Source organism: Zalophus californianus, chromosome 14 (genome assembly GCF_009762305.2).
Source record: "Zalophus californianus isolate mZalCal1 chromosome 14, mZalCal1.pri.v2, whole genome shotgun sequence".
In the NCBI taxonomy this organism is placed as follows: Eukaryota; Metazoa; Chordata; class Mammalia; order Carnivora; family Otariidae; genus Zalophus; species Zalophus californianus.
Window position 1 is genome coordinate 438,200 of NC_045608.1, and position 12,092 is coordinate 450,291.

Sequence of the window (12,092 nt, forward strand, 5' to 3'; positions counted from 1 at the left end):
TGGAGATGACTTACACTTGCAAGTTTGGGTCATTAAAAACATTTAAACTAGTGTCCAGAAGATAAAACTAGCTTTTCTCTGAGGAATAAATCCTCTGGTCCATGGGAGTCCTGGGAATGGTCCCAGCCCTTGACAGACCAGCAGCCCTAAGGAACCTGCCCTTCTTGTTACTTCGTTTAGTTGCCGGGGTAGTGCCAATAAAATGATCTTTTAAGTTCTCTGGTTTTGAGATTTATTGCCTATTTCCAAATTCAGTTCCTTTGGATTTCCTTTATAAAAGAGTGTTGTGTTTTAGTACAGAAACTAGAGATTTATCTTTGAGTTCTGGTCAGTTACCTTACTGCATTTATTTTAGCTTCCTCTTGGCCATGACCTTCTGGGGGGGGTCTGCCTGGAGCATGGGGGTCACCTTAGAACCACTGCCGTGATTGATACCCAAAACTACACACCTGAGTTGAGGGCTAACTTCTCTCCGGTGCTCTGTGAACATTTCCAGTGTTTGATCCAAAATGAAAAGCTCTACCAATTTTTGCTAAATTCAGTGCCTTTTGTAAATCATTTTTTATTTTCCTGAAACTTGCTTTTTGCGAATGTATAGTGATACTAAGTAGGCGTGAGATTTTTGTTGTTTATAAAAATTCTGAATCGGAACTTGTGTTTAAAAAAAATTTATTTCTTTCATGTGCTAAGAAGAGACAGGTCAGGAATATTGGAATCAAGATTTAGATTTTAAAATTTAAAAGGTGGTTACCCAGGGTGTTTTTACTTGTGTAATGATCTGGATGTAACAGAAAAATACATTCTATTCTAAAAGTCAGTGGCATTTATAAAAGGCATCTTTGTTCTCAAAAGAAATTAGAATACAGATAATACGTTCACTGTTTTCTGTAAAATCCTGTTTCGTTGTTGTAAATATTCAGATGGAAATTAAAAGTGTTTCTGTCCAAATTTTGCAGACTGTGGTTCTTGTATTCTGAAGGTTAGGTTATCTTTGCCTGTTACTCCATTTGTTTATATAAGGTGGCCCTGGCCCCAGCGAATGCATTATCACGTGTCTTAAGGTGATTTTGCATTCTTTTTTAAGATACTTCATAAAATAAATTATTAAAACCATGTGGTAATAATTCTAAGCTTTCAGAAAGACTGCTCTCGGCGCCTAGGCAAAATGCCGTTTTTAGTAAAATCTTTAGTGTTGGGCGCCTGGGTGGCTCAGTCGGTTAAGCGGCTGCCTTCGGCTCAGGTCATGACCCTGGAGTCCCGGGATCGAGTCCCGCATCGGGCTCCCTGCTCGGCGGGGAGTCTGCTTCTCCCTCGGACCCTCCCCCCTCTCGTGCTCTCTCTCATTCTCTCTCTCTCAAATAAATAAAATCTTCAAAAAAAAAAAATCTTTAGTGTTGTAATGAAACAGTATGTTACTCTGACAGTGGTGAATTTGCTGGTTTTTTGGCCCTTTTCTTTCCTAAGATGGTTGTGAAAAACTTGAACTTTCAGTTAAGCTAGCACCAAATTTCATAATTGCCCTTGGAAATGAGAAACCTTTCTTGTGATGTTACTTCTTCAGTTCAGAAGAGGCGAACACTGGGCCACAGTGGGGTGGTGCTGCGGCACCAGCCACAAGGCACGCAGGAAAGCTCTCCAGTCCTGGCCTGGGGACAGCCGCCACCAAGGCGTTGTAGGGTGAGTGCCCACCCCATGGGGCAAGTGTCCGTTTGCAGCTGTCTTGGCAGTCTCCCCAGTGGGAGCTGAACCTGGTCCCTGTATGCAGAGGGCAGGGAAAGACCAAAGAAAGGGCCAGGCCACTCCAGCTTGGGAGGTGGCAGGTTTCATAAGAACTTACATACTAGGCTCGTCTTGGGTGGCAAGATGAATAGATCCGTGCCTCCACACTCCCAGTCTGAAGAGTTTATATAGAAGCCCTTCCTGGCTCAGCCCCAGCTCACCATCTCAAGGCCATGTCCTTGGAGCAGCCTCTGGGACCAGACAGGTGAGCAGAATCCACATCCAAGGATGGGAGGCTCCTGGGTCAACTGGCAGGCACATCTTTCTGAGGCCCTTCCTCCTGAACAGCAAGGACCACAGACAAATCCTCTTGAATAATTGTGGGGTGTTTGCAGCCCCGTTCACGGCTTGGCAGTCTGTGGGATTACGGCCTTGACAGGCTGTGGCTTCGGATGCCACCGCTCACTGCCCTGTCGCCCTGCGCTGGGTCTGCTTGCCGGGCTGTTCGAGGCACACAGTTTTCCTCGTCTGATGTTTTGCATTTGTGCACCAAACTTGTAAGGGTTTTCTGGTTTACAGATTGCACTCATGCTCCTTTCCTATCTCCGAAGAAAATATTTTGGAATAAACAGCACAACATCATAGGAACCAACTGCTCTGTTCCCACTGACGTCAGTTCCGGTCCCTCATGTGACACAGGTGTCTGATTTGCAGGCTTCATTTTGGCCAAACTCAGGGTTGCTGACATCTCAGAAGTCTTCAGTCGTCTCTCCCACCTCAGGTAAGTCTCCATCTTGACATCAGTGGGCCCGTGACCCCATGTCAACACCCACCTCTTGCTCCTCGGCTGCATCCCCCCATGTGGGCTCATTTTCAGTTTCCAAAATGCTGCCCTGCTTCTCAAAGGTCGAGTGAAATGCTGCCATAAAGGCAGATCTGAAGGGCTGCCTGGGTGGCTCAGTCAGTGAAGCGTCTGCCTTCGGCTCAGGTCACCAGCCCAGGGTCCCGGGATCGAGTCCCGCATCGGGCTCCCTGCTCCGCGGCGAGTCTGCTTCTCCCTCGGACCCTACCCCACTCATGTGCTCTTTCTCAAAAAAAAAAAATCTGAAGAAAAAGGCAGATCTGAAGACAGTGCAGAGGCAGCTGCACAAACCCCTTGAGGAAAGGGGTGCCTGCCACCTCCACCTTCAGGCGTGTGGTCCCAGGGTCCAGGGCTCAGGCTCAGGCTCAGGGTGGGCCACCTGTGTGGCCCTTGCCTTCTTGGGCCTCCTTCCCACCTGAGGTCAGAGGTGTGCTGCCTACTTCTGTGCTTTGAGAAGTTGGCACAGCCCCTGGCTCACTTGTCAAAACTGTCTAGAAAGTGGTGCATGGCTGGTGCCGGTGGAAAGCCATTTGTCTAGCTCACTGTCCTGGGTCCGGGCCTTGGCCCCTGGTGAGTGGGCGCCTGGTGAAGCCATCAGCCCTGAGAACACAAAAGACCACGGAAAAGAGCGTTCTGCCACTGCAACTGTTCCAGCAGGTCTGGGGCTGCTGTCTGTTGCGCGGCACGGGTTTCTGTTTTCCTGAAAACATTCACAATCAGTACTTTGAGAAATCAGTAAAATAAAATTTTTATTTTGCAGTTATTTCCAAAGTTACAGAGAAATGGATCAAATGTCCCAATTAGTTGCACTGATTGCAGAAAATGTTCATAACCACTTCATAAAAATTGTAGTTTTTCCTAAATTAACAGAATATTTGGGATGGACATATCACATCTAAGGAGTTTAATCCGTAAGCAGAAAGGATTAATGGCCAGAGGCGAAGACCGAAGAGGACGCCGGGCTGTCCGGTCACCACCCAGCACCTCCCTCGCCTGCCAAGGTGCGGCTGGTGTTGCGAAAGGCCCAGTAGCGTCAGAGGTGCAGGACCCTGGCCTGAGACACTGGTTATCGAAGCAGGAACCCAGATGAGGAGAATCTGTAGTTGACAAATTTAAGTGATAAAAGGGTCTTAAGAAAGGAGAAGAATGTACAACAAGAAGTTCTGAACGGAAGCCCTGGCGGCCCCTCCTTGGAGCCTGGAGGGGCTCGTGTGGCCAACTGTGGTCACGACCAAAGACGCTCGTGTGGGCTGACCGCGGTCCCCACAGACGACACGAGTGAGGCCTCGTCCTGGGAGACAAGGCAGAAAACCCCAAGAAAGAAATCAGGCCCGTCTGCTCGGAACAATGCCCTTTTCCATCCCGGGCCGGAAGTACAGACTGAAATGCCCCATTTTAGTTATTTTGGATATTCGTCGTCCTTCTTCACTGTCGTCCTGGAGAAGTGTGATGGAACCGCAGTGCAGCCTGTGGAGGGAAGACAGGGAAGGAGCCGTGTCCTTGGCAGCACCCACGGGAGCCACGGGGGGACTGAGGAGAGCGGGGCCTCCAGGCAGCCCTCAGGAGCGGGAGATCTTGTCCGGAGGCATGAACCCCGTGTCCCCGAGGGTCCTGAGCGCCACTCGGCCATCTGGCCGGACCACCAGGTGGGTGATGCTGCCATTGTTGAGAGACAGGCGGAGCCAGCCTTCTGGAGGAAACTGCAGCGCCCTGGAAGGAGAAAGAACATGCTAGAACGGGGCTCTGTCACCAAAACAGGCTGGGGCCAGGGCAACGCTAACAGCCCCCAACCTCAGTTAAGGTCTCGGAGCAGACTTTCTTGGGGCTGGGGCCCATGTAGGTAAGTCTGTCTCCTGTTTTCAAGCAGGGGGCTTCTCAGAAAGGAGCTGCTGGGCTGATGCCATCCCATCAAATCAAATAAGGGGCATGGTGACGGCCCAGCCCCTTTGGGTCAGGGGATCGACCCAACTCAAGATGGGCATGTGAGTCAGAAATCCATGGCTTCTTACAAGTGCGTGCAACTGAACTTCCAGTGTAACCAAAAGGGGGTGGGGGCAGTGCCACGGATCCGCTCCGGACCCGTGCTCCCCTAGGAACAGGGTGGTGTAACCCACAACCCGAGCCTTTCCTTGCTCTCACACTTCCTAGGTGCAATAGTTGCTGAAAAGCCCAGTATCCTCATGGCTTCCCCAAGTCATCAGACGTCCTTCATGCCCTAAATCTCTGCACAGAGGAGGGGCATCCCCGTGGCTCACCCTGCAGCCTTGGCAACAACTACCTTCATGCTGCTTTTTCGAGTCTTCTCCATGTCTCCCTCACAATTCCCAGAATGCCCTCACGTATCGTGACAGGGATGCTCCGGCTCCTAGCCCTTATGGCACACAGGTCACCTCTACTCCAAGCCCCCGCATACTTCTGGTGTTTTCAGCATTGGGGTCACTTCTAGTGGCTGCTCAGGTCGGCCTGCCCCAGGGTGTGTTCTCACATGGGGTTTCCGCAGAGCAGAGACACCCAGAGCAGCTATCAGGGAGGAGTATGGGATGAGCACAGGGGCTCTGAGACTGTGCCTTCTCGCAGCGCTTTGGTTTGGAGGGTGTGGAGCCCCGTCTGAGGCCCAGCCCTTTCCCGCAGCACCCCACCTGGCCTGGAGCCCTGTGAGCAAGCTGAGAAGCCTGGCTCCTGGCATCCCTGTGCCCCCTGCCTTGGATGTCCTGGGCTTCTCACCAGAGGCCGTGCATGTGACACTGGAGGGGAAATGGCCTCCCTTCATCCCCCGCCCCGCAGCCCTGACAACAGGCTCAAGGGTCAAGCATGGTGAGCAGGGACCCTGAGCCTGGATTTGGAGGGTTTCACAGGCCAGCCGGCAGGCTGTGCCCTGTGTCCTGCCACTGTCAGGCACCGTCACACGACAAGAGAAAATCCCTCAGCTGTTAAAATGCCTGACACACACTTTCTAATGGATCGAGAGGGTGGCTGGGGTTCCAGTCATTTCACATTTTGCACTAAGTGAGCTTTGGTCAAACACATAAGCACCCAGCTGGCCTAACTGCCTCCAGGGCCCACTGGCCCGTGGCTGCACCTCAGGGCAGGTGTCACTCAGCAGGCTCTGGAAGCTGCATTAGTGCCAGGAAGTGAGGCAGGTCCAGAGGACACAGGACACAGGAGCCTCCTTCTGGGGGCCCAACAGCCAGAGCAGCAACATGACCAACACGGTGATGGGTTATAACCCACAGTGCCAAATCCATAATCCTACAAATAAATGAACGGAGAGTAAGAGTGAGCGCCTATAGAAGAATTCCAATTAACAAATGAGAACAGAATGAGAGAAAGGCAAAACCATCATTAGGCAAGCGCCACCACGGTATCTGCTGTGGCAAGACCCACCGACAGGGGCTAAATTCAGTTGGTATAAGTTGGAGGGAAGGAGGATTTGCACTGTCTCCCAAGACGCTTACCAACCACCAAGGGGGCAAACACGACTGTACAGTGTGAGATGTCCAGCACACAGTGCCTTAGCCAAGTGACCACGTCAGCATCACCCAGAACGTGCCACTGACTTGGGGCACCCCGACCCGCCTGGACTGCATCTGTGTTGTTCCCGCCAACAATGCATAATCGTGAGGAACTTCAAACTGCCATTCTACCAGAAGGCTGACTAGGGCCTCCTGGAAAGATGAGCCGGCAGAGGCTGGCGCGAGGGAAGGTGGGCCAGGGAGCCATGTGTCGCCCCTCACCGGCACACAATGTAGCGGATGACGTTGGCATGGCAGATGAAGATCTCATAACTGTCCTCCTGCTGCTTAGCATCGGCCCGGTGGATGTAGTTCCGGAAGGCAGCCTCGATCCGGGCTCCATCTTCATAATACTGCTGGGGGCAGGGTAAGGACCCTTAAGTATGGAGGCAGCATGCAGGCCACAGGTGGAGGGATATGGGGAGAGTGGGCCAACGGGAGCGGGGTGGGGGATGCTCCCTGGGGGAGTAGGGGTTTTACCACAGCCTCCGGTTTCCAGTGGGACACAGGTGGGTCAGGCTCGATGGGGGCGCCTTCTCTTAGCAGGTCTGTGCTGACCTTGCAGACACCTGCCGGAGAAGCAATGACTCAGTGCTGCTCCTTCCGGAGAAGCTGCCCAGGGCCCTCTGCTGAAATCCTGCTGCCCGGGGACCTGGGGATGCCCGGCACTCACCTGGCAGGTGTTTGCTGATGATATCAGTGGTTTCTATTGCACGGGTCATGGACGAATGGACAATTTTATTAAACTTCAACCCCAAGCTTGCAAGTCGGAGCCCAGTTAGTTCAGCCTGTTCGCGACCTTGAAAATGAAAAACACCAGAGAATTACATGTTGCTGAAGCTCCTCTTTTGTTTACTTCACAAATACTCCAGTCGTTACCCAAGTACCATTAGGGCTGGGGGACAAGGTGGGCAGGCCCTCCTTGGGGCTTGGGCCTAACCGGGGGGCCAGGCAGTCAACAGGTAAAATCAATGAGATAATGCAGTTACCCTCAGCCCCATACAGAAGAAATGTTAAACAGTGACCAAGGTTGAGGATCACTGAAGTCTGGGTAGGGTCCTGTTACTATTTCTGGGTCCTTCATGCCACTTTTACTCAATTTTGTCCAAAGATTGAGTTGCAAAGTGCCACTGACCTACCAGCTGTGCAATCATCAGAGATACCAACATGTAAAGACCCAACGGCCTCAGCATTACTAAGTACAGCATTACTAAGTACTAAGTACAGACTGCGTGCAAACACAGATCTTTTTTCTCAAATATATATCTTAGAATCTGGTTGAAAATGCCCTCAGCAAGTCAGTTTCAGCTGCATGCGGTAGCACCTTGGACGTGGCTTCACTGCTCATGCGGCACAGCAGGCTGGAGAACAGGCTGCTAAACCCTTTATACCATCTGAATTTTTTAGTACATGCACAAGTGGGTCATATCCTGTCCAACAAAGAAATCTTTACAAACTTAAACTCTATCTCAGACCACCCTGTGCTTCCTCTCCTAGGAATTTCTTCCACGGATGTGCTTGGCACGCCGGCACGAAGACCACGGCGGACGTGCATGCCCAGCAGTGCTGCGCATGGTGGCAGGACTCCGCGATAAGCAGCACTTCTGCCAGGGGGATGTGAGAGCTGCTATCACTCAATCTCGTCTGTTTACCCTTATGAAGCCGACTTTAAACAGATCTGCAGCTGCTGAACAGAAGGATCTTTAGCAACAGGTTAGGTCGAGCCAAACAGGGTATACACGGTACGCCACTTGCAGAGCATGAGTACAGAACACCTCTGCTGTGCTTTGGATCTGATCACCTGCGAGATCCACCATATATTTTTTTAAAGTTGAGGATGTTTTCAATGCCCGTCTTGTGTCAGTTAGGCTGATGATCACTGTTAATGACAATTCTTTTTTAGATTTTTTTTTAAAGATTTTTTATTTATTTGAGAGAGAGAATGAGAGATAGAGAGCATGAGAGGGAAGAGGGTCAGAGGGAGAAGCAGACTCCCCGCCGAGCAGGGAGCCCGATGCGGGACTCGATCCCGGGACTCCAGGATCATGACCTGAGCCGAAGGCAGTCACTTAACCAGCTGAGCCACCCAGGCGCCCGTTAATGACAATTCTTGAATCTAGGCCAAGCCCCTGACATAGGTCCAAAGGGATGGGTGTCAGTTGGGGCTTGAGCCCCAGCACGTACCCAGGGGCGTCAGAGTGCGGTCCTTTTCCAGGGAGGCATCCACATGGTACTGGGAGTGCCTGATGAGGAAGATGTGTCGCGTGGCCTTGGCTTTGCAGTGGTCCAGCCTGGATGCCAGTTCTTCTTCTCCAGAGTCCAGGTTCCTCTTCCGCAGGTTGACCAGGGACAGTGGTTCTCGCCTGATGTTGAAAATGAGAGGTGTGTCCTTGTGACGCCCACTCACAAGTCAGCCTCGAGTATTTCCGACAAGACAGTATGTCCATCTTGGGAAAGCGCAGGGACAAGACAATGCCCTTTGCACTCTGCTCTCTGCTGCTGGCCCCGAGAGCCCATCCTCTTGGACCACATTTCATTTACTGCACAGAGCTCAGTGCCTGGCCTGTTCCGGGTGATCAAATGCAGAAGCGAAGCCCTCGTGCAGCTTGTATTCTAGTGAGGAGACTGATTAAAACAGCCAGGCGATGAGTGGTGTGCAGAAAACAAAACCGGGTAACAGGAAGGGGCAGCTGGGGGAGTGCCCATAAGGCCAGTGTGGCCTCGCTGACGCAGAGCCTGCAACTGTGCTGTCCAACGCCAGCCACTGGCCATGTGGCTACTTAAACTCAAAATAATGAAAATTAAACAAAAATATTGCTCCATTTCCCCAGTCACACTAAGTACATTTGGAATGTCTACTGGATGGCACTCCTGGAAGGTTGAGGAGGAGCTGAGGGAGCAGTGGGGGGTGAGGCCGTGGGGGGCACCAGTAGCCACATGCTGAGAAACGGCCAAATCTTATGAAGACAGGCATGTCTGGTGGCTCCCAGAACTGAAATTAATAAAAGCTAATGGTCTGTGGTATGGGCAGAGCTAGGAAAAGACTGTCCTCAGCTGGGACAAAGCTGTGACAAGGTAAGTTTTGAGGGGAACAGTGGCAACTCAGGGGTCCTGCTGGGCGAACCTGGGGTGCCCTAATACAAACAGGCTGAGAAGCCACACCGGAGCCCAGGGCTGGGCCCGAGAAGACATCTGGGCACTACAGGCACAGACACAGAAAGCCCAGACTGGATGAGGTTCTCCAGGAAGAGGCTGGACATTTCACCAGATGAAGCTCTAGAACTTTCTAGCACAGCCAGCCTCCCCCTTCATAAACCGAGACTTGGTGAGCAAATACAGTATGTCAGTTTCAACCAATACAGCTAGAGTCCAGTGCTGCTTCAAATAAGTCCTTTAATCTCACAGTGAATATTTCCTTAAAAAAAAAACTAAGAAATTCAGAAGACTGTACTGACGTTTGAAAAAGAGACTATGACCCTGGTTGAATCATGAGAAAAGCAGACACATCCCAATTGATGGGCATACTATAAAATTCCTGATTACCACTCCTCAAAACTGTCATCAGTTTTGATGTCAAGGTCATCAAAACAAGGAAGGCTGAGAAACTGTCACACCCAAGAGAAGCCTGAGGACACATGACTAATTGTCATGTGGGATCCTGGAAGAGACAACAGACAACAGCTGAAAACTGAGGAAATCTCAGAAAAGCATGAATGTCAGTCAATAATAACATACAGATATTAGTCCACTGATTGTGACCATTACACCATACTAGCATTACAAGATGTTAGTAAAGCAGGGGTAGAGTATATAAGAACTCTTATCTTGCCAATTTTTGTATAAATCTAAAATGGTTCGAAGATTTTTTTTTTTTTTTTAATTAAAGATTTAAAACAAAGAATACTAGGGGCGCCTGGGTGGCTCAGATGGTTAAGTGTCTGCCTCCGGCTCAGGTCATGATGTCGGGGTCCTGGGATTGAGCCCAGGGATCGGGGTCCCTGCTCAGCGGGAGCCTGCTCCTCTCTCTCTCTACTGTGCCCCCTGCTTGTGTTCTCTCTCTCTGTCAAATAAATAAATCTTAAAAACAAAAACAAAAACCAAAGAATACCTAGGAAGTTCCTGATACAACTAGGCTGCCAGTAAATTCTGTGCCCCTCATTCAGAGTAAAGTAGGGAGGGCGAGCTGGGATCGGATAAACCGCCCACAAGGGCCACTCCCAGACTCCGGAGCAGTGCTGTCCAACAGAAACACAACACTGGCAACATATGTACTTCAAAACTTCCAAGAAGCTACATTTAAAAACTAGAAAGAACAGGTGAAATTTCAAAAATTCACTTTATTTAATCCAACGTATCAACAATACTATCACTGCCACACATAAACAATATAAAAAAATCTGCACTGCTTTGGTTTTTAGATTTAAGTTCGTTAACATCAAGTAACACTAAAGAACGTTTCCTGATCCCAGGTGCCACTTTTCAAGTGCTCAATAAGCACGTGTGGCTTGTGGCCACGCAGCGACCCAAGACCTGGAGGCTTCCGTTCCTATTCAAGACGTCTAGCCATGTCCTGGCCCATCTTCCCTGCAGAGAGTTCCCTTTAAAGACCGGGCCGTCACCCTCCGGCCCCCGTCCACCCTTCTCCCAGCTGCGAGGCAAAGATGGGGTCAGGGCGCCCCCGTCCAAGCCGAGCGAGGGAACCCGGGCTGGCAGCCTACAGGCAGGGCCGACCCTCCACCCAGGCCCGAAAGCGGCCACCCCGACCGCCCCGCCAGCCAGGCGCTGTCCCGGGCACCACGGCCCTCCTTTCCTCCCCACGACCCTCTGGGACAGGCGAGGCGGCCGGGGCTCGGAGGAGGGCTCGCGGGCGCCCCCGATCACAGCCCGCCTCGCGGCCACCTCCGGAAGACAAACGCGCCCGCGAGCCTGCCCCGCCGGCCCCTCTGCGGAAGCGGCCGCGTACAACAGACGGTGGGCCCGGGGCCCGGGAGGGTCCCCACCGCCCGGCAGTCGGCGCGCCCGACGCCGCCCCCGCCGGCCCCGCACCTGTCCCAGTTGGGGTCCCAGACGCCCGGCCCGGGGCGAGCGGCCCCCGCCCACGCCGGCGCCTCGACCACACGCGGCTCGGCGTCCCCGCCCGCGCGGGGCTTCCCCACCGCTACGGCCGAGAAGAGGACGGCGGCCGAGCCTCCCGCCAGGCCGCAGGCCGCCAGCTGCAGCGCCTGTCGGAACGCCATGCCCGCCCGTCCCGCGCCGGCCCCGCGCAGGCGCTCAGGGGTGGACGGCGCGTCGCGAGGGACACGAGGCCCCAGGCGTCCGCTTCCGGCCGCGGACAGAGCGGGGACGGAAGTCCCGCCCCCGGGGCCGGCGGGCCGCGGGGCGGGCGGCGCCCCGGCCGGGCGCACACAGTTTCCGGGGACACGCCGTGGCAGAGGCGCGGCGGCGACGGTCTGGAGGCCTCTGTCCCGGTCCTGTGCGGAAGGCCCCGGTGCACGTCAGCCCCGCCTTCCAGCAGCGAGCGCTGGCGTTCTCCGGGGCACAGCGGGAGCATCTGAGCCAGCGGCGCGGGGCGGCGGCGCGTGTGCGTGTCGGGGGAGAGGGACGGGGCCCCGGGGCCGCATGTGAGCACAGCGCGGGTGTGTTTGTGCCCCGGGCCCGCGGTGCGGCGAGCGCGCCTGAGCGGGGGGGGGGCGGGGGTGGGCCGGCCTCGCCTGAGGCTGAGAGCCCAGGACCCCGGGGGCGCGACCCGAGCCGCCCGGGCGCCCCCACCTTAACCAGCTGTAAGCGTGTGCTTCTGTGGCAGTAATACACTCGCAGCCGTGCAGCCGCCACCACCGCCAGACCTTGCTCGTCTTCCCAGAGTGACACCGTCCCTGTTAAACGCGGACCCCCTATTTGCATCCCCCAGCCTCTGGCACCCGCCATTGCCTTCTGTCTCCGTGAATTTGACAGTTCTGGGGGCCTCACGTAAGTAGAACACCACGGTCTTTTCCCTGCCA

The 12,092-nt window shown here is 53.4% G+C and overlaps 1 protein-coding gene across 2 annotated transcripts; it reads right to left on the bottom strand.

The window, feature by feature from the left end:
- Positions 1-3,310: 3,310 nt before the first annotated feature.
- On the bottom strand, positions 3,311-11,396 carry PGAM5 (PGAM family member 5, mitochondrial serine/threonine protein phosphatase). Of its 2 annotated transcripts, none has more exons than XM_027577249.2 (6): positions 11,140-11,396; positions 8,278-8,456; positions 6,767-6,892; positions 6,574-6,662; positions 6,316-6,446; positions 3,311-4,291 (listed from the first exon to the last, which is right to left on the bottom strand). In XM_027577249.2, the coding sequence occupies exons 1-6, from the start codon at positions 11,328-11,330 to the stop codon at positions 4,141-4,143; spliced, it is 867 nt and encodes a 288-aa protein (XP_027433050.1). In that variant the 5' UTR covers positions 11,331-11,396; the 3' UTR covers positions 3,311-4,140. The 2 variants fall into 2 exon arrangements, with proteins under 2 accessions (XP_027433050.1, XP_027433049.1); XM_027577248.2 differs by having other exon boundaries at positions 6,316-6,449; positions 11,140-11,395.
- Positions 11,397-12,092: the final 696 nt, after the last annotated feature.